This window comes from Phalangium opilio, unplaced genomic scaffold (assembly GCF_054372755.1).
Source record: "Phalangium opilio isolate 3A_F unplaced genomic scaffold, DU_Popi_V2 ptg000217l_1, whole genome shotgun sequence".
NCBI lineage: Eukaryota > Metazoa > Arthropoda > Arachnida > Opiliones > Phalangiidae > Phalangium > Phalangium opilio.
In genome coordinates this window covers 7,471,782-7,495,420 of record NW_028324218.1, presented here as the reverse complement: position 1 = coordinate 7,495,420, position 23,639 = coordinate 7,471,782, and the positions used below count along the sequence as shown (strand labels likewise).

Below are 23,639 nucleotides of genomic sequence, written 5' to 3'. Positions count from 1 at the left end.
GAACGACCTACCTTTGCCTTCAAAGTAACCCTGTAGCGTTGACGTATATTTTTTCTGAAATATTCCGAGGCTACTCACTCACCTTTAATCTGAGTTGTAAATAGAAAACACTTGCAAATTCCAATTTAGGGGAACCTAGATAAAATAATAAAATAAACGAAATTAAACCCTGAATTATAAATCCCTATCCATTACCCACTATACGTTATTTAATTTAATTTGCGGATAATTGATAGCTCTATTATACTCTTTTCCCTGCAAATAAACACATGTGTATATTAAAAAGAATTATTTCCATATTTTATTTATTTTTGAAAATCATAAAATTGCGATATAACCTCATTATTATTATCTTTTTTTTTAGGACAACGACGATTTTGTTTTTAAACAGACAAGATTAAATAATTATTTATCTTCTTTTCTCGCTTTCAAACATTGTATTTTTTTTGTATTTTCAATTAAATAACATTCTCATCATATTCATATAACGTTTACTTATCATTAATTCATTTTTTAATTAAATTTCTTAACAGTTTTACGTATTTTTCCCCCATATTAATTTTGTAGTTACGGTCGGTTAACTCTAAATTGTCAAGGAATTTTTTATTTTTTTTTTGTTTTTGTATAATTATCAATTCATAATTTCCGTCATGACGTCACCACTTTTCGTAGATTGCTAGACGAGTGTTTGTTTGTTTATTTTGGTTTGGTTTTTCTTAAAACACAATCACTAAACGGGTCCATCTTAAAATTTTCCCCAAATGTTTTTGAAAATTCTATTAATTTTTTTTATTAAAAAATTGTTTGTTTTTGGTGTGTTTTTTTACATACATATATTTTATATAATTGTGGCCCGGACGTATTTTCGTTAGTTTTGTAGGAAATTTGTATTTAACGTTTTTATTTTTTTTTAATTTTTAAAAACAAATATAAATAATTGTTTTTGGCGTATATACTTAAACGTAACGTAATAATCAAAATTATTATTATTAATTTTCTTTTTATTTTAATTTCCTTTAATCCGTAATATATCACTAATTAGCGTTGTTTAGTTGTATATTGGTGGAGAAATTTTGGTTAGATTAAAACACAGAAATTGTTTTTCAGAATATTTTTACTTTTTCGCCAGTGGGAAGCGCAAAAGTATTAGTTTGATCTACCTGGCTGGCTGTGGCCATATTTGACGGTTCTGGCAATCAATTATTGATTGGGACATTACATATCATATTAAAAAGATATTCTTCATACGAAAGAAATTTCAATTAAAAATAAATTATCAAATATGAAAGATAATGTCCCAGCTTTTAAAGGGGACTTCAATTCAACTTTAAAAAAATTACTTTTAAAGTGAATAAATGTCCTCTTTTAACAATGTTCCAATTAATAACACATCCGCAAATCAATTTAATTTAAAACATTTTCGGTGAAATTTTCGATTTTCGAATTAAATATGGCTCTGCACCGATTAGGGTATTTTCTGAAAAATCCTTCAATTGGATTATTGAATGGTTGTTTTTAATTAACCAATAAAATCTGTTTAATCTTTAATAATTGAGAATCAAAATCCTCCACCAAATATTCCACACAACCGTCCGTAATAATTGAAAAACCTAATTAAAATTTCTTATATAATTATATGATATATATAAAAACCTTCCTTAACAACGACCGCGTATATTTCGACGGTGGAATTAAACAAAACTCATAAATATCAAATGACTAACATGCCAACGTATTAATTGTTTCGTCATAAAGTTGAGCACCTTGTATATTGAGGGCGTTTTAACATTCTTACATAATACATCTTGATTTTATTTTTGATAGTTTTTTTTGCCACTAGGGGGAATTTTAGTTTTTAAAATTAAAGACGTTATAATTTTAAATACCTATAATTTACGAACTATATTTAAATTTAAAGTTTTTTTGTTTTCTTAAAAATAAAATAATTTTTGGGAAATAAACGTAATAATTGAATTTAATTATATTTAATAAGTGTGTCGATTGTATATTTATTTATTTAATAATAGTTTTTCACACTAGTTCAATCAGTTCAGTTCATTTAATTTATTTATACAAAAAATTTAACCACTCTCCATACGTACCGTAAAGGCATTAAAAGGTATTTTTTATTTTAAATTTAATTTTTTTATTTTATTTCTTAAATAAATTATTATAGATGGTAAAAATAACACTGCCCTTTGCGCATGGGCATAATACGTTTTGATACGATTACGTCGTCGTAATTTCGAGGGGAAGCCTAAAAGAGGGCGCTCTTAACGTACCGGTGTTTATTTATATATGTATAATTTCAGGGAAACAGCGCGCACCGGGTAGCGCACGTTTTTTCATCATGGATAGACTTTCGGTTGATTTTATTTATTATTATTTTTTTTTTAATAGTAGAATGTAGGTATATTTTAACAAGATGGCGATTGTAGTAGTTACGTACGTACTTAATAATGACGCCACCACCGTCACGTGGCGGAGGCTGTTTCCCTATTGATGACGTACTCGTTTTTCTTCTTCATTGGTTTGTTTGTCTGTCTGTCCGTTTTTGTTTTGTGAGTGTGTATGTGTGTGTGAGTTAGGAAGAGTCGGTTTCATCGGCTTATCCGTATCCGTAAAATTGGATTTTAGGGTTAAGGATTTCAACCCAAATCTTCGTCATCTTCGGGGTCTTTAATTATACCTATTCTTCTGCCACAGTTACGCACTTTGTGAATGACTTCTTCTTGCATCAAGTTAAAGCACATCGCTATTAAGGCCATTCCGACGAGTAAATACAGTGAGCAAATGACGAGTTTCTCTTGAGAGCCCGTATCGTTGACGACGGAATCTCCGGGGACGAGATCGCCGAAGCCGATCGTGCTTAACGTCACGAAGCAAAAATAAGAGCCGTCCAAGTAACCCCAACCTTCCCATAACGAGAACAGCACAGCCCCTCCCGAAATATAGCCAACCAATATTATTAAACACAGTGTTATAGGCACTGAGACGCGAGGCTTTTCGTAGTCCAAGTCGTCTCGCATGTCGTCCGGTATCGTCTCTATTTGCACGTCCTCTTCGGGGGGCATGTGCAGTTTGTCCTGGATTCCCGGTTCCAGGGCGTTTTGGTGCGGGTTATGGTGGTGCGGGTGATGCCGGTTCGGCGAATTGTGGGCGACAATGTGGTGGACGCGGTAATTCTCGGCGTGTCGTCGGCGCCGGTACGGATCGCTGGTCTTGCAGGTGCACACGCGCCCGTAAACGTAACGGAAGGCCTTGGCCAGGATGTCGCCGATATTGGTTAGGTAGAGAAGCATCAGCGGAATGCCGACGATTGCGTAGATGATTGTTACAACTTTACCCCAATCAGTCCTTGGCGCGATGTTGCCATAACCTTTGGATCATTCATGAAAGATAAAATGTACAATGTCAAAAACACTGTCATTTTTCATATTGATATCATGCATCGTGCAAATTCGTGCAAACATAAATAAATACACATGCTGAAGACCTTATGGGTATATCCAGTTGAGTTTTTACCCGAAGCTGTTTTCAAAGATGGCCGTGTATTGAAAAAATATTTCTTTAATAGTACCTACAACTTAAGAGTAACTTCCTTGCGAAATTTTATCTTCGTAGGTGAAGTGGTTTGCACTGAACATTTATTAACAGTCAGTCCGTACTTTCACTTATAAAGATGTAGATTATTGCTCTAAGCTACATAATATATTAAAATTCAAACTTAGAATGGCTAAATCTTTCCATAAAAAACAAATATACTCTACAGAATAAACTCCCCTCCTAAATAGCTTAATGAAACTGTCCCCCATAATAACATCAGCCATTCAATATCAAATATATTGCATTGAAAAACGTTTTACTTAAACTGCGAATTTTGAAGTTTTTCAAACTGCAAATCTTAAACCATTTACGAGTTCGAGACAGGCATTATAACTCTTACTATAATCCCTAACACCCTTTTTGAGGCCTTTTTTTAGGCTTAGCACTTTACAAAAAAGAGGTATTACTATACCTAATAGAATACTTAATAGCGAAAAGAAAAAATATAAACGCTGCAAGTAGACGTTTGCTCCGTTTTTCTGAGGGAACTCTGATATCCGAATAAACGTTCGATAGCTTTAAAAGGCCATAAAGGAATTTTTTAAGCCTTTGCAAAACACGTAAGCTTTGATATATAAGAAAATAAAATCGCCTAGTAAAGATCTCGAAGATGAATAAATTGCAACACTCCTTGAGAATATAATGGAGTATTGGAGTTGAAGTCTCCCAGAGTACCTTGCTTTTCGGTAGAGGCGTCACAAGTACTGCCATGTAGCGTCATATTTGGAAACAGTTTTCACAGTTCAATTATTAAGACACAGGGGGCGCCTGAATCGTATGACCCTACAGAAACGCCGAGGATGCTGGGAAGACTTCGAGCGCGCTGATGGAGTTACAGAGCCAACGTTATAGGTATGGAGATTTTATTTCACTAATAAGTATTTTAAATCTACCAGCCATTCAGGAGCTTCTAGCTTAACATGTGAGCAAATTGACCGTAACTTGTTATAAGGATGCCAACGTTATAGGTATGGAGATTTTATTTCACTAATAACCATTTTAAATCTACCAGCCACTCAGGAGAAAAGTGACCGTAACTTGTAGTAAGAATTTAAGGCAAGTCGGAAATTTCTAAGTACTACTTTTTATAATTTACTAGTGTTAAGTTAATCACGCTACACCACAGTCTAGAAAATTATTAAAAATATAACTACTTCTAAATCCAACTTAAATGTAAAAAAAATTAAGTTTAATATTCAATGTTATATTGAATGTATTCTTGTTCCTGGTAAAAGATTCAGGAAAAATTGGAAGAGTCTGCGTAGGGGGAAAGGCCCAGGGAATAGACTTTGGCATTCGCAATGGTAAGAAATGGAGATACTGCAGCACTAGGGGGGCGCGAAAAAGTGATGGCTGCACACGCCATTTTACAAAATGGGCGTAAGTGTCAGCTTTCAATCGATTGTGACTTTTCCAATTACTCTCTCCTTCATTTTATCCATCTTTCAAAATGCGAGTAAGCCTTCAGCCATCCAAATCCTCACTGGAGTACCTTAACTCATCCCAGGTCAAAGTTCAATGCAGTGAATATTACCGTTTGAAAAAAGAATTTTGATTGAGTGTTGTTAAAGCTTTCTGTGAAATTAGAGTGCATATCCTGATAGAGCTATTAAAGACCTACTAAATGAGACTAATGACTTCAAAATTGGTACATTAACTCATCACAGGTCAAAGTTCAACGTAGTGAATGCTACAATTTGAATGAAGGATTGTGATTAGGTGTTGTTGTACCTTTTTCTGAGATTAAATAGCATATCGTGTTAGGGCATTTAAAGACCTTCAAAGACCTTCAAAATGAGACTAATGACTTCACAATTGGTACATTAACTCATCACAGGTCAAAGTTCAACGCAGTGAATGTAGCAATTTCAATAAAGGACTGTGATCAAGTGTTGCTAAACCTTTTAGTGAAATTTAATTGCATATTGTAATAGGGCAATTAATGACCTTCAAAATGAGTACATTGGTACATTAACTCATCGCAGGTCAAAGTTCAACGTAGTGAATGAAGGATTGTAATTGGATGATTTTAAACCTTTTTGTGAAATTAAAATGCATATTGTGATAGAGCAAAAAAAGTTCTCGATTTCACAATAGTAATAACGAATAGTGTGTAGTAAGATTTAACACAAGGGGGCTATAACTGCACCAGACATTAAAGACACAACACATCTTTGACTTTTAAAAGACATTGAAATAGAAGCTTACTTTGATTTAGTTTACTTCTATGTTCAACATAAAAAAGGTAGAATTTTGATACAACTTAACAATGTTTACCGATATGAATCTAAACTATAAGATAATATTTGTTTTAGGGTTAAATTCGGCTAATATTATATCGAATTCCCGCGTTTTCATGCATACGAAAATTAAACATTCAAAAGCGTACTCCTAAGCTTTTGAGTACTAAGGCAAATATTACAAACTTTAGAACCATATCATTGTACACACACGCGTATATCGCTTTAATTATAGACATTAACGTCTATGTTACACGCTTTCAAGCCATTCAAAGAAATGGAACGTTGCCGTACACTTGCTCTGGAATTCCTTATACAACAGTAACGCAAACAGCCAATTCTAAACTCCGTTAGAATATATACGCCGTTACAGTCTCAAAAACTGTATTAATCCCCATAGAGACAGCGATTTTCCACTGGCAAATTCGGTGTAAGTTAAGAATGCAACGATGTATACCGTGCCAACATCGCATTAGTATTTCCACAGCGTCTATTTCTCGCTTTTGCAGAATTCCCAAAATAGCTTCTAACAATCTTCAGACCCAAAAGTTAGCGCCAGTCCAGGGTAAAGCCCATGCTTTTCAAATACCTAAGCCTAACTTGGTTTAAATAGTGTTATTTAATGGACAGATTATATCATATCTATCTTAGGATTCCCTGGGTTCATCCGTTACACACTCTGTCGTTACGTTAAATGCTTGCCAACATGGCGATGATGCATTAGGGAATATGTATTCTTGATGGTAGCGCATAGATTCGTATAAATTTTAAACTTCTTGATGCACAAGTAGATGGTATTACCAGGGATAGATTTAATTTTAGAAGTAGGAATGGAGAACAGAGTAATGTGGGCGCGCGTCAAAGTCCCGGACCCCCTTCCACGGGACGGAGGGGTATGAAAGAAGAGGCGGGTCATAGTGACAGAGGTAAAACAGGAATTACTTATTTTTCGCCGTCCCCGTTAGCAACGTCATCCAAACGTAGTTTAAGTGAGCTAATAAGATAATTTAAACTTTTCGTTACGTGTTAGAGGGAGGGACTCTATGCTGGGCTATGAGTCGGACTGAGGTAAATACTAACCGTTCTCCATTCCTACTTCTAAAATTAAATCTATTTCCCTGGTATTACTTACCCAAATTTCTGATTCTACAACAAGATCGTGAATGAACCATGCTTCAACGCTAACTTTTGGGGCTGGAAATAAACTGTGCGGATTTTAGACGAAGACATCGGCGAAGCTAAGCCTTGGCGCGAGTTTAGAATAATAAGCATGGGAAGAATCTAAGACTAGGTTCTTCGGAGGGCAGCGTTTCCTTCCGTTGTGCCCCGATCCACCAACGCCTTTCCCCATCTCTCCCAGGACAGTGGAGGCGGTATTAGTTCCGCGTTGGAGACCAGTGGAGGCAGGACGAAAGCAGCCTAAACAAAATGCCTCACGGGCAGACATCAGTAAAGAAATCCCATGTTAAACATTAAGAGACAGAGCAAAAGCGGCGAAAAAAAACTTGGTTTTGCACTTTAAGATCGTTCTCTTCGAACTGTAGGTACGAAAGAGATGCGAGGCCGAGGCTTAGGAATGAAGCGAGCTTTGAATAAAGAGTAAGCTATTTCGTATTTCGAAAAGGTGATTTCCCTATTCGTATTATAAGATAAGGAAATTTAGAGGTTTTCTTCTTTTACTATTTTGTTTTGTGGGATAAAGATAGATTTTTGTTTGCTACGGTTAAAGTTCCAAGGATTTATTTCTTTTTGGTTCGTTTATTCAATTCTATTTTCAATGGCGATGTTTATACAGTTTAAATAAAATAAATTTAAAATTAATTTCGATGTAGTTTAACTGAAATAGACCCTTTTCATTGGGAGAGGGGATGTAGTATCGTCTGGTTGATTTAGGTTGAAAAGTTTTGAAGAACATGGGGTCTAAAACACTTAGTTTCGAAGGAACGGGCCCACAAAACAATGGCTCCTAAAATATGGAAATAGGCACACATGGAGAGTACAAGATATCAGCCAGCCCATCTTGTTTAGACATTTTCAATAGCCTCCCGTCTAAGAATAGTTATGAGCCTTCATCTAGTAGAAGCATGCTGGTAGTTCAAATTGTAACATCACAAAGGGTTTGAAGTTAATATTTCTTTCATTCCTACCAAGTTAAAATCCTTATTTAAAGATTTTGTTAAAAAAGTCCACACTTTGTGTTACACTTTGAACAGTGCTTTGAAATATTTAAAATTATCTTTAAACGTATATTTCTGCTAGATAAAGGCTCATTAACGTTCTTATATTGAAGAGTATTGAAATTGTCTAAACAAGATGGTCAGGCTGATATTTCTTACTCCTCATGTGAGACAATTTCCTTGTTTTAGGGGACAATCAATGTTTGGGGGCCCGTACCTCCAAAACTAAATGTTTTAGACTCCATATTCTATGGCACTTTTCACTCAGTCTGACCCAAGGAACAGTCAATTTAATTTATGGCAGACTTATCAGAAACACCTTGCATATTTCAGTCTTATAAAAAAAAACCATAATATAATAAGGCAAGAACAGCCTCTAAATCATACTTCGAAGCAAGCCAAAACTTTTAACTGAAAGAAAAACTTCTGTTGGTTCACAGTAACTAAAAACTTTAACATGACGATTCACTCGCCAAGTAATTAGATTCAGTCACAAACTTATCAGAAGCACCCTGTATATTTCAGTCTTATAAAAAAACCATAATATAATAAGGCAAGAACAGCCACTAAATCATATTTCGAATCAAGTCAAAAACTTTGTACTGAAAGAAAAATTTCCCCAAATTCACAGTAACTAAAAACTTTAACATGACGATTCACTCGCCAAGTAATTAGATTCAGTCACAAACTTATCAGAAGCACCCTGTATATTTCAGTCTTATAAAAAAACCATAATATAATAAGGCAAGAACAGCCACTAAATCATATTTCGAATCAAGTCAAAAACTTTGTACTGAAAGAAAAATTTCCCCAAATTCACAGTAACTAAAAACTTTAACATGACGATTCACTCGCCAAGTAATTAGATTCAGTCACAAACTTATCAGAAGAACCCTGTATATTTCAGTCTTATAAAAAAACCATAATATAATAAGGCAAGAACAGCCACGAAATCATATTTCGAATCAAGTCAAAAACTTTGTACTGAAAGAAAAATTTCCCCAAATTCACAGTAACTAAAAACTTTAACATGACGATTCACTCGCCAAGTAATTAGATTCAGTCACTATTTTGATTATATAGAGTAGACCAGTCTTTCATTAAAGAAAGAAAGGTTAGATGCGGGTGGTTTTGTTTCGAAGATATAGACTTTAGTTACAGTACTTGTAGTAGCATTAAAGGTTAGGTTATAGTACAGAGGGGGCGCTTAGCAATGAAGCAAGTACTCTTAACAAGAGATCTAACCAGGGAATATCATCCATTGGGAATCTTATAGAATAACCGGCGCTAATCTTTGAGACAATTAAGTGTTTTAGGTTAGGTAGAACTTTGCCCAGGGAAGACCTTATAGGTCGAAGGACTTGAAAGGGACCAGGAATAAAAAAAAATCAAGCGATTGCTAAGGGATACGTCTTACACTCCCCGTACGTGAGCCAGTGCACTATGGGACAGGATTGTATACGTCACTTCAGGACAAGAAGAGAGCGGAAGTTAGGGAAGCGTTCGGTTTTTTTTTATTTGGTCGTGCATTGGAACTCAGAACAATAATAGTTTAAGTATAGTGCACCAATCATATTGGTCTACGATTTCAAGTATTACTCAATAGTGCAACTTTTTTTGCTACATGAGCTTTAGTAAAATGCCATCGAGGTTGCAGATATTATTAAAATGTTTATCAATGAATTTGCAAATATTATTTTAAAGCAAATGTGGCACCCCTTACATTCTGGCTGATCTTCTAAGCACAAATTATACCTTGCTAAATGAATGGATTGCCGGGTAACTACGCCCCTCGATTATGGGAGCATCTAGCGGCATTTGTTTAAACTAAACCACAGCCGAGAATTGCTTTAAAGTTGATGATTTGTTAGATGGTTTTTAATGCATAACAATACTTCAATTTTTGAATTTGATTTACCAAACTCCATGATTGATATCGTAACACTAGGGAAAGAATGGTTAAGGTTTAAAAAGTTTCTTAGTTCAGTTCATCTCCAGATTGGGACGAAGTCGAACCCCTAGCCTGATAAGACCCATAACATTTTGGCTTTGTAATTTAGTGTCAATTTACTGAAATTAAAGTTCTAAATAATGTTTAAAGAAAAATAATCAAACCTCATGCAGATATTTCACACAGGTAATTATTTACTTCACCTTTCCACCAACCAACACCAATTACTTTATAAAGAACTAGGAAATAATTCTTTAAAAAGAAGTTAATACATTTTGTCCGTAACAACTAGTAGCAGTAATTTCTACACTATCATCCTACTCTGAAGTGCACAGTGCACACTAGAATGATGGTGGGGGCTGTATGTGCGTGCTAAAGACTTTGGGGAAAGCGGAGGAAGAACCAGGAAGAAGCGGCGAGGAAAAGAAAACGGTATTTCTTTCAGCGTCACCTTCGTTAGTCGAAATCCCTGTGGACGTTCAGCTACTCAGGGTCTACACTCGGCCTATATCTCTATACGAACAGAGCTGTTCAACCATCGACGAAAAATATTTCATGGCACGTTTCACGACAATGCATGTCTTACCACAACGCCTTAAGACTTAAAAGGAGAGGATCTTTACGATTGAGAATGCTTGGGTTGTATTAACGTAGTTTTGAGCGAGCTACGCCAAATATATTACACGACAATTTCTTACCATGACGTCTAAAGAGTTAGATTTAAATGAATTAAAGGGGATTTACTTGGAGATTTTTTTGTATCAAGTACCGATATCTAGTTCACTAGGGAGAAGGTGTAAATTTGCTACATTTCTAGCTTTATCTCCAGTCCAAACGTAGGTCCGGAGTTTAATGGCAACCTGTAAATTACAACCAGCATCTCATTGGCTCTTGAAAACTCACGTCAGGGCAACGTGAATGACGAAAATTGCGTATTCTGAGAAGAGGCGAAATAGCCCGGCCTCTTTTACGTCCCCCCTTGTATTTTGAAAGGGGGACTGGGACTATGGCGCGCGAATACTTAGGCATCTTGTGCCTTCTCCCTAGTAAACTAGATATCGCTCCTTGGTTGTATTAATGAACTGTAGTGTCCTGTAGTCTGGAGCGATATTCATAGGTACTCCATAACCATAATATAAATTGTAGGCTTACATGCAGTAATGTGTTATGTAGGGATAAGGCTTATACCAAGTTTGTCTTCCATCAAATAGAGCTCTACTGGACATGCATGAATTTTCTTAGAGCTATCAGTGAATTGGGAATCGGGCATCTTCTTCTGTGACGTTTCACCTACGCCACTTCAAGACAAGCTCCAGTTTGTAACAATTGACAAACTTATGGAACATATCTTATGAACTTATGGTTTTACTAATATCAGCCTCATTAGCTCATACAGCCATCACCATTGCTATTTTATCTTCAGTTAAAAATATAATAACAAATATAAATTTCGCCTGATTTCCAATTTGTCCTTATGGATTATATTAAACTATGGCTCGTTCGGCGCTATTCGAAAACAGAAAAACCCTCCCTACTTTCATCCCTGAAGAAAAAAAGATACTGAAAATCGAATTTTCTTTTTCTTACCGTTCCGTTTTGCTTCTATCTTATTTTTTTCTCTTAGTAGCTTTGGGCTACAAAAAGAGCTACGCTGCCTGCCAATGCAAAAAATAAATAAGAGAAAACTATACCCTTAGTGAAAGCTACAATGTTGTTAAATAAGCGAAAGAAGATCGTGATTTCAAGCTAAAAGTATTTTTATCAAAGGGTAACACTGTATGTATGCTACTTCGTATTGATGTCATCAGGGATAGATTTAATTTTAGAAGTAGGAATGGAGAATAGAGTAATCTGGGCGCGCGTCAAAGTCCCTAACGGAAGGGTATGAAATAAGAGACGGGTGATAGCGACAGAGGTAAAAAGGAATTACGTACTTTTCGCCGTCCCCGTCAGCAACGTCAACAGAACGTAGTTTAAGTGAGCCAATAAGATAATTTAAACTTTCCGCTACGTGTTGGAGAGAGGGGCTCTATACTGGGCCACGTGACACTAACCCTCGTTGTCACGTGGCTTACAGTTTGAGTTTTTCTCCCTTTCGCTCTTTCTCCATCAAAAATGTGTACTATTTTCAAAACAAAAGTTTTGTACTACAGCCAACGGACGCTTTTTCTCTTATCAAGACTCTCACGAGAGGGCAGTTAGTAGTGCAAGTTTTAGCAGGAACTCTGATGCCGCAAGCCACGTGATAGGCGATAAACAAGTTTTCCATTCTCTCTTTGTAGAAGCTAAGATGTACAAATCTTCTCCTTTTCTACTTCTCCCTGCATGATTGAATTTAATATTGTATCTGCTAGGAAATAGAATAAAAACTAACCGTTTGATCGTCCAGGGTCAACTTTGAAGAAGGGGAAATTTATATCTCAATTTATTAAATTTTAAAATTTGGAATCCATATCCGTTGATATATATCCTCCTTGTCCTAACATAATATAAAAACTCGGGTTTTTTCTCTTTCGGTTATTCGGCCAATCCAAGCCAAGCTTAAGCCTTGATCTAGCTTTAACCCTAACTCGCTAGACCATTGCGTTTCTAGTAAGGAGTAAACTATGCAAACTGTTATTCCGTTTGCCAGGGCGTTTCTATACGACATCCTCTTTTGGAAATCCAATTGAATCTCTTTGAAGTCTCTTTTATTCTGATTTTGCATAGCAAAGTTCTTTCTACCGAAATCGGGGGGGGGGGACGCGGTGACCGTTGCGTGAATGTTGTTGTATTTCGGTGAATGTTTCAAGGATTGAGGAAGGGAGAAGTCCTTCTTAAAAAGGAATAAAGAGAGAAGCAAAGGCCTAACGCTTTACGCTACTTTTTTCCCTTACATAGCACGCGCGGATTGCTTCGAATCACGCTTCCAGACTACAACCAGGGACGCCCTACCATTACCCATGGATATTGTAAATATGTAACGAACCTGAATCAACCCAGGGATATTAGATGTTTTAAGAGGGATTAGGAGCTCGAGCCTTTTCACGTACGTTCTTACTCGCCTGAGGCAGAGGGTTATTGTCTGAAACGGATGCAGTCTTGTTTTTCGAATTTCAAGGACAAATTGAACCCGTAGACGACCTAATATTTGGCCTTGAAAGTATGAAATCTCTTAGACCCTACTGCGCATGACTGGACGGTAACGCTTTCACAATTTTCCTCTCCCTCCAAATCTCTCTTAAAGCATCTAATCAATCCTAACTTGTAAGGAATTGATCACTTAACTTGTTAATAGATGGCAGCATTCTCTACTAAACTTAGCACTTTGTTTAAATTCAAATATAAGGTGGCTTTCGGGAATGATTTGAATGTCTGCCTTCTAATTTCACTTGACTTGACTTAATTTTAGTTTAATAATTTTTTAAGTGGAGCAATTATCAAAGTTCTGACTGCACCAAAACATTCAACGTAATTAGCTCAAATAATATTGAGAATAACATTTCAATCGGCCTTGAAATTACCAAGAAATTATATTCCGGCTTCAAATAACTATCAAAATTAAACTTGAATCATCCCAATAAAATATCCATTTCAAAATGGGGTTCGCAATGTCATCTGCTTGATACATCCCGACGGTATGTGGATCCAAAGACGTGTATTTTTAGTAGGGCTACAAAGTTACCAGTCCTTAATGTTTGAAGCCACATCTAACCTCCTTGTGGACTACATCGTTACCAGTCCACAAAAATACTTAATGTTTGAAGCCACATCTATCGTCTTTGTGGTCCACATACTAATCAATGTTTAGTCTCAAGAAAACAAGGTGGTCAAACACAAAACTCTTTCACTCCAACTTTTAAAAAAGGTCTATTACTAACAAACATATAGACAGCATGTCAGATTTGAGTGGATAAAACCAACTGAACTGTTGTTTTTAACCAACTGAAGCAAACCAGAACGTGACAAAAACATTTTCCATGTTACGTCCATACAGTGAGATCTTATCTGACATAATCAAGCGCTCCAATAAACTTTGCAGTGACATCTGATGCTCCATAAAACTTAGGAAGTTGAACAAACTGTTTAATATGAGCAGACGCAACTTACGATAAGTTTTATGCCAAGGGGCCAAGGGACATAACTTTTGAAGATTTTTAGTTTATTTCTTATAACTATGCCAACAGTCTTCCTTTTGACTTATTTTTTTTTTATTCCTACGCTATCCAAGAATAGGAAATTCTTCTAAATCGATTTCGAGAATAACGCGCCTGGAGTTTTTTCCTTCTTATTCTACTGAATTCTTTACTGGTTTGTAGATGCCTTTCTTTTTTATCTTCACCTCGATATCAAAAGGGGTTGGTCGTGCTAGCTTTGACCGAATATAAAAAAGAATGAGGAGAAGGTAGTCCAAGGTTAAACCAATTTTTCAAGGTCATTTTCACTCTTAAAAATAAATCCCAGTTACAAAATATGGCATAAAGAAATATTACGGAACGATCTCTCTAATTCAAAATGGGGTTATTTTATCGGATCAAGGAAAAATGATGGTATAATTAAATAAATGATCGTTTAATTTAACGAATGTTCGTACAATCGCAGAAATTATCGTTTACTCGAACGATTGTTTGTATGATCGAAGAAATTATCGTGTAATCGTGCAAATGATCGGATAATAGCACAAATGATCGTGTAATCCATTAAATTATCGTAAAATCAAAGAAATGATCTGATAATAGCACAAATGATCGTATAATCAATTAAATTATAGTAAAATCAAAGAAATGATCGTAATAACGAAAACATTATCGTAATATCGAAGAAATGATCGTGATATCGAAGAAATGATCGTAAAATCGAAGAAATGATCGTAAAATCGAAAAAATGATCTTAAAATCCAAGAAATGATCGTAAAATTTAAGAAATGATTTAATAATCGCACAAATGATCTGATGATCGAACAAACGTTCGGATAATCGAACACACGATCGCATAATCACACGATCGGATAATCGAACTAACGATCGGATAATCGAACCAACGATGGGATAATCGAACTAACGATGGGATAATCGAACTAACGATCGGATAATCGAACTAACGATCGAATAATCGAACTAACGATCGGATAATCGAACTAACGATCGAATAATCGAACTAATTGAGTAATCTATTAAATTGGGTTTTAACACTATCTTTAAGGGGCTGTAGAATGAAATTGAATAACTAGCCAACGATCAGGAATCATATTGCCATGCAAAAACTTCTTTTTGCAAGGAGTTAGCGCATTTAATAGTATCATGGTGGCAGCTAAGGGTAATAGGCCTTTCTATAAATTATTTCGCGGGAGGGTACGAACGCCCTTCATCTCTGCTTTTTCCCCCGGCAACATTTTCTTTTCGCGGGAGGGAAGAATAGCCTTCGTCTCTGCTTTTTCCCCCGGCAACATACGGATTTTATGTAAAGGCCTATTAAGTGATCTAGCCACAACCCTGGACTTGATTCAGATATAAAAAGCAATACGTAACTAACAGGAATCAATGTTGGTAGACACGAGGTCTACCAAGGTGCAGGTTTTGGTCTATGGGGAAAAAATACACGATTCCTTTCTAAATCTACCCAAATTCAAGGAATACCAAACTGAGCTTCATTCATAAGACGGACGCGTTGCATGTTATTCAGACCAAACTGTCGCTATTTTTTATCTTTCTCGTATTCAATTGTATTGTGAACGATTTGTAGGTAGGCTCCGGCCAATACAAAGTTTGAAAGGGAAGAACCGACCATTCGTCGACGGATGCTTCCGAAGGGGGCAACTGAAAAGTTATAAAATATGAGCGTATATCTTTCTATTTCCTTCGTTTCAATTTGCGAGCAACGTTTCTTATTCTCCTGCAAAACTAGCTTTACAGTCTCGCTGACTTGTTTACGTCTAGACGGAACCCTGCAGGATTTAAAGGAGGCGTAGAAGCTAAAAGCGTATACGCCATTGCACTCTAAAAAGTGTATAAGAAGGCAGTATTTTTATTATGAGTTTACGAATATTCTAAGATTGAAAACGAGGTATATTGTCAGAAAGGGAAAAATGGTTTTTCCCATCTAAAAGGTATCTTTCTCTAGCCTGCCCTAATTCCAATACGGGAAAAATATGAAATCCCAATAGAATTTTCATTACATTCCGCTCAATATAACTTTAGATATACGCGTCTATAGAAACAAAACTGCGTTCGAACTAGCGAATTACCGTGCGTTACAGTAACAGGAATGCATACAGATAATTGGAATCATTGTGTAACCTGCCATTTTCACTCAACGTATCTAGGCGGATATTGTGGGAGGAGTTAAACTAATCATTATGTATGACGAATTTTACCTCGCGAATTTATAATCTATTTCACTGCCCCTTGCACCTCGTTTCTGCTAACCAATGAAAATACAGTTAGAAGGACACCATCAGAATTATGAGGCGTGACGAATAGTAAGTTCTCAAGCCCGGCCCACAATATCTGCATAGAAATTAACATGGGATATATATGGGATAACAATTATTCTTATTATCTGGATGTATTCCTGGGAGTATTTGTTAGAAAAATCATGCATAATGAAACAAAAAGTCGGTTTCAAACTTATGGGCAAATTACAGCGTACGAAATCATAAAATCTGATGGAAACAGGCTTGACAGCAACGTGCCACGAATGAACACCAATTGATATATTTACTCAAGATATTATCGTATTTAAAAAATATGCACAATTTACTTCACTCGCTATTCAAGTTACAACGATAAATTAATTTTTTTGGAATAAAGTCCGAACTAGATGTTATGGGAAACATGGTATATTTGTAATATTTCTGAGGGATTTTGTATAATTAAATATTAAATTACATTCAGTGGGGGTAGAATGAAATAGAGATGAATTACATCATAAATTCTATGTTACCATTTATAAAAATATCGAAACTTTTGAAATACAAAATTTTCTAGTTTAACGTTTACCAATTGCATAAATACACATTCAATATATATTCATTAAAATAAGTATTAATAATAAACAAATTAATTGTTATTATTTGTTCAAACTGAATTCTACATTAAACATCCAAAACTTTCAAACTTTTCGAAAACTAGGCTTACTATTCATGGAGAGAAATTAACATTTAAAAAGAGGGTTATTTTTGTGGATGGTAAAAGCTCCTCTATAGTTCTTAATACCTTGCAGGTAACAAGACTGTACCGGTGACATAAGAGGCTCTTCCGACGTGAGAGCAGACGACTTAAAACGAAACGAATATTTGGTGATTTTTGAGCCAAGACTTTTGAATACTAAAATAACCCAATCCAAAATGACAAATACTGCCAACACAACCCAAATATCAATTATTAAAAATTCTAACAACTAAATCAGCTAATTTACGTTTGCAACATAAGTTCAAACAGCTTCACAAACTATATTTTAGACCTTGACATTAAAACTAGCATTTTAATGCCAAACATTCAATATTTTTTTTCAATCCAGAAAAAATCCGAATATTTTCTTGCTTCAGTCAATTTAGACTTCAATGATATATAAACAACCCAAATTCTTTTGCTGTTTGACTTGTAGGCAAAAAAATAAAAAGCAAAAGCAAAAATGATGAATTTATTTATACACACTAAATCTACTACACTCTAGAGCAACCGTTTCGAATCGGAGTCTGAGAGAGTCTCTTATCTGAAAAGTTATTCATAAATGTAGCATATGGTTCCAGTCAAAGAGAAAGATGAGGGAAATAACGCTCTCCGTAACGCTTGCAGAAAAGAAGAAACAAAAAGAGAAAATACCCAATAAATTCCTGCAATTGCTGCACCCCATCCCCCCAAACGGGTGCAGCAAGTATACGTGACGCTATAGGGGATATACAGTGGAGGAGTAGACAGTTTAGCCATAACCAATGCATAAATGAATACGTCGTTAAGTTTTTATTATTCACTTCCGGTTTTCCCCATTGGCTGATTGGCTTCTGTTATTATTAGTTGAAAACTGTCGTCTGCTTTACCGTCATAAGATATGTTCCATAAGTTTGTCATTGGTTAATGGTTACAAACTGGAGCTTGTAATTTTGAAGTGAGTGAGGGAGGTCATAGATTGGAGGTAAAGCGAGGTAGGTCATAGATTGGAGGTAAAGCGAGGTAGGTCATAGATTGGAGGTAAAGCGAGGTAGGTCATAGATTGGAGGTAAAGCGAGGTAGATCATAGATTGGAGGTAAAGCGAGGTAGATCATAGATTGGAGGTAAAGCGAGGTAGGTCATAGATTGGAGGTAAAGCGAGGTAGGTCATAGATTGGAGGTAAAGCGAGGTAGGTCATAGATTGGAGGTAAAGCGAGGTAGGTCATAGATTGGAGGTAAAGCGAGGTAGGTCATAGATTGGAGGTAAAGCGAGGTAGGTCATAGATTGGAGGTAAAGCGAGGTAGGTCATAGATTGGAGGTAAAGCGAGGTAGGTCATAGATTGGAGGTAAAGCGAGGTAGATCATAGATTGGAGGTAAAGCGAGGTAGATCATAGATTGGAGGTAAAGCGAGGTAGATCATAGATTGGAGGTAAAGCGAGGTAGGTCATAGATTGGAGGTAAAGCGAGGTAGGTCATAGATTGGAGGTAAAGCGAGGTAGGTCATAGATTGGAGGTAAAGAGAGGTAGGTCATAGATTGGAGGTAAAGCAAGGTAGGTCATAGATTGGAGGTAAAGCGAGGTAGATCATAGATTGGAGGTAAAGCGAGGTAGGTCATAGATTGGAGGTAAAGCAAGGAAGGCCTGGTGAATCGCTGTCAAATTTAGGCTTAGTTCAGAATAAATAGGATTAAATGGACTGCAATTTAACCGAGTGTAGTCGATTCTGGCGTCGTTCTCGCTTGAATTAGCTCGAGCTGTAAGTCTCTAGCATTACCAAGTATAGGTAGTGTCATAATTATGGAACATATCTTTAAAACGTATGCCTCTATGAATGCAGGGAGTAATATTCAGACAAAGCTAACCATGTGTCTACCAAGAAACAGAGTGCCGGAAGTAGCTCCAAAAAATTTAATTCAACAACTGTCTCCACTTCTCTACTGTATATTCTCTATGATGAGGCCGACCTTTGGTTGTTTGCTCACCCAAAAGGCAAGGCATAAATTAAAAATGAACATTTCAATATTTTCCCTTTCGTACCCAAATTTGCGCGATTTGTTACTGCTTTCGCAATCGCTCTCCCGGTCGACGGATGCATTCCCCAACGATTTCCCGATATATGTATTCGGATAACGTAAGGCCTTACTCTCCTTTTTGAAACTCCAAAACGATAAATCCTTGCATTATCATTAAATTGGGTCTCTCACTCTCTACCTCCCTCTCTAGTACAGTTCTGTGTTTCCAGTTCTGCTCTTAGTCTATACGCACTAGGCCAACAAAGTACGCAAGGCAGTGACTAATTTAATTATGTTACTGAAGTGCCAAAGAAATTACGTTTAAAAAGAAGTAAGAATTATGAGGCGTAACAAATAGTACTCTGCCGTAGAATTAAATATGGCATTTATGGGTGCACAATGATTCCAATAAGCTGTATGTGTTCCTTGTTCATTACATACCGAACTGTAATACAGCTTAATAAATAGAATTTTGGCGTAAATATAGCCATAAGTCTATCAATGTCTAAGCAAGTAGGTTTAATTTTTAAGATTTTTTGTAGTAGGTACTCTCGAAGAAAGATTTGATTAATCCGAATCCATCTTGAAAAATGGCGGCCAGAAAAGTAAAAAACAAACTTTATAGAATAACTTCTGTGCATTTCAAGAGATTTCTTTAATATTTTGCATACTGGTTCCCTATAACCTATAGACGGGCTTTATGGTAAGCTTTTGGGGCAAGATTTGCCGCCATCTTGAAAAATGGCGGTACGAAAACTAATAAATAGTGTCAAGACGGGCTGACGGGTAACTCCGGGTGCCCTTGTTACATTGTTTTCCCATAAATAATAATAGTTTTATAGCTCAAAGATTTACTCATTACCTCAAGTTTTATCTTTAGCTCTGACGTTCGGCAGAGTAAACATTTCTACAGGATGCCATTTCTGGGGAGCCAGGATACCTACATGGCTGCGAAAGCAAATCGCTTGGCTGGCGCCATTAAGCACAAGGGCTATCACTCGTACAACAAATATAGTGTCATGCGGACGCTGTGGGAGGCTGTGGCGGTTCCGGCCCTTACTTATGCGAATGAGGTGCTGTGTCTGAGTGCCACGACATTTCGCCGTCTCGATCAGGCTCAGTTCTCTGTTGGAAAGGCTGCTTTAGGTGGTAATTGTTTGACTGCCCATGCGGCAGTTAAGGGGGAAATGGCTTGGTCGACCTTCGAGGAGAGGGAGGCTAAGAGTAAGCTGCGTTTTCTGGGGAGGCTTTGGTATATGGACGACCCACGCCTTGCTAAGCGCGTCTACCTTTACATCCGCGCGATGCCCCGTAAGACGTCGTGGTTACAGCGCGTGGAACGCCTACACGAGCCGGTGTGTCAAGGCGCGACGTTGACTCCCTGCGGGATTGGTACAGGGTTATAGATCGGGTGGTGGTCGAATCTTCGCAGGAACGGTGGCGAATGGAGCTTAGTCGGCATGCGAGCCTGACTCGTTACGCTTTGAAGGAGCGGCCGGCTCTTGAGCAATTTTATTCGAACTCCATCTCGAGTAGCTATCTTTTTTTGGCCAGATCTGGTGCTCTTCCGACTGGTGCCCGCTTATCGCGTGTTTTTGGGGACGCAGACCCTGTTTGTGCACTTTGTGGGGCAGCGCGAGAGGACGTAGAACACATCCTTATGGTGTGTCCGGTCCTTACTCCCGCGAGGGATTTGTACCAGAATTTTGGGAATCCCACCCTTGAGGATAGGCTGGCTCTTGGGGGTGATTTTGCGAATGGCGTCATTGAGGTCACCAAATTGGTTTTAAGTCGATGGGCGTCCTTACGCCTCCAGAGCTCTTCGTGATCCGTTCTGCCTCTCACCAGTATTTGGGTTATTTGGGTTTTTGTTTGTTTCATATCTTGCGGATGTCTAATTTTGTATGTTTATGTATATTCCATTAATTTTAATTTTTTTTATTATTGTGACGTGATTCTTTGTCCTTAGCCAAATTGGTTTCGATATTGATATTGCTATTGTTATTGTCGGTATATTTGCTTTTTACAAATTTTGTATATATTTTTTGGACCTGTGAACCCCTTGTGGGTTCCTCCCTGATTCAAAAGGGATTTTAGGTCAATAAAACATTCATTCATTCATTCATAGAAATAGCGTTAACAATTTTGCCCCTATATGTTGGCTTTTCAATACAAACTGAAACCTAAGAGTGTTACTTCGATTTAAAGCAATCCGTTATCACCTGCTAGGATCACAAATCGATTTGCGTTCGTTCGCCGGAGATCAAAATGATGAGTACAGAGGATTTTTGCGAGGCGGGGTATGGTACAGTGGGACGAGAAATAAGCTTCGAATTAAAGTCAGACCGCTCTATTCTGATGCCATTTGGTTTCGTTCATTGTTGTCTTATATAATGCCGCCAGCCTCCTTTACTGTCAATTCCTTTATAAGCATAGGCATAAGTTTAAAAGATATGTTCCATAAGTATGACTTTGCAATGCTAGAGACTTACAACCACAACTCGAGCTAGTTCGAGAACGACAAGCGAGAACTCTGTTACTTTTGCAGCCCATCTAGGATCTATTTAGTCTGTACTAAGCCTTTGACAGCGCCTCACCAGGCGTCACTTTACGACGAATCTATGACCTACCTCACTCACTTCATGGCAAGCTCCAGTTTGTAACCAGTGAGATACTTTTGGAACATATCTTACGAATTTATGGTATTGGTAAATACTGAGTTTTAAGCCTTGGTCCAAGTGAATTTTAAAATGTGTCGATGGAGTTAAACTACTTCACTTAAAGAGAGATAGATGAAAGATCAAGATTTATAGTTCTGGGAGTAGAATTCAGTACGAATTGACGAAATGGAGATTTCAATCACGTGACGTAGCTTTAGCATTGCTTTGAGACGTACTAAATAAAGCGGGTTGTCCCTCATGAGAACTAGTCACGTGATCTTACACGTGAATTGTTTAAGTGAGCGGATTTCTAAATTCTAAAACAAAGGTTCAGTGTGTTCTCGAAAAATGGGAAGTATCTGAAGAACAAATGCCTACTAATACATATATTAGCTATTTATAATTTGATTGGTGCGAATGTTATTGTAGTATTGCTATAAATAAATTCAACTTCGCAGTATATGTACTTCAAACCCAGCTTCGGATTATTTTCCATCAAAATTTCAAAGCAATCTCCAATAATTCCCTTGACGTAACGCTAACAAAAAACGAATACTACTACTAGTAATACTACATCTACAAAACGTAACGTTAACAAAAATAATAATACAACTACTACTAGTAATACCAAAAACGGATTTATGGGATAAGAACGTCGGATCATAGCTTTAGCCTCTAGTACCATCCTCGCATACTTTATTGAGAAACTTCGTCTGCTTATATTTTGACTCCACCCACAAATTCGATCTCTAGAAGTAGCTATATACAGAATTTGTGGGTGGAGTCAAAATATAAGCAGACGAAGTTTCTCAATAAAGATGCGAGGATGGGGAGTGAATTCGCTAACTCCGACGTTCTTATCCCATAAATCCGTTTTTGGTAATACTACATCAACACCACGTAACGCTAACAAAAACGAATACTACTACTACTAGTAATACTACATCAACACCACGTAACGCTAACAAAAACGAATACTACTACTACTAGTAATACTACATCAACACCACGTAACGCTAACAAAAACGAATACTACTACTACTAGTAATACTACATCAACACCACGTAACGCTGACAAAAACGAATACTACTACTACTAGTAATACTACATCAACACCACGTAACGCTAACAAAAACGAATACTACTACTACTAGTAATACTACATCAACACCACGTAACGCTAACAAAAACGAATACTACTACTACTAGTAATACTACATCAACACCACGTAACGCTAACAAAAACGAATACTACTACAAATACTAGTAATACTACATCAACACCACGTAACGCTAACAAAAACGAATATTACTACTACTAGTAATACTACATCAACACCACGTAACGCTAACAAAAACGAATACTACTACTACTAGTAATACTACATCAACACCACGTAACGCTGACAAAAACGAATACTACTACTACTAGTAATACTACATCAACACCACGTAACGCTAACAAAAACGAATACTACTACTACTAGTAATACTACATCAACACCACGTAACGCTAACAAAAACGAATACTACTACTACTAGTAATACTACATCAACACCACGTAACGCTAACAAAAACGAATACTACTACAAATACTAGTAATACTACATCAACACCACGTAACGCTAACAAAAACGAATATTACTACTACTAGTAATACTACATCAACACCACGTAACGCTAACAAAAACGAATACTACTACAAATACTAGTAATACTACATCAACACCACGTAACGCTAACAAAAACGAATATTACTACTACTAGTAATACTACATCAACACCACGTAACGCTAACAAAAACGAATACTACTACAACTAGTAATACTACATCAACACCACGTAACGCTAACAAAAACG

At 36.7% G+C, this 23,639-nt stretch overlaps 1 protein-coding gene across 1 annotated transcript in view; it reads right to left on the bottom strand.

Annotated features, from left to right (window-relative positions):
• Positions 1-276: 276 nt before the first annotated feature.
• LOC149616003 (TWiK family of potassium channels protein 7-like) overlaps positions 277-23,639 on the bottom strand; it is a 282,602-nt gene continuing 259,239 nt past the window's right edge. The window contains exon 2 of the mRNA XM_089856411.1: positions 277-3,379. Coding sequence (XP_089712537.1) covers positions 2,649-3,379 — 731 coding nt within the window. The 3' untranslated portion in view covers positions 277-2,648. The remainder of the gene's footprint in view (positions 3,380-23,639) is intronic.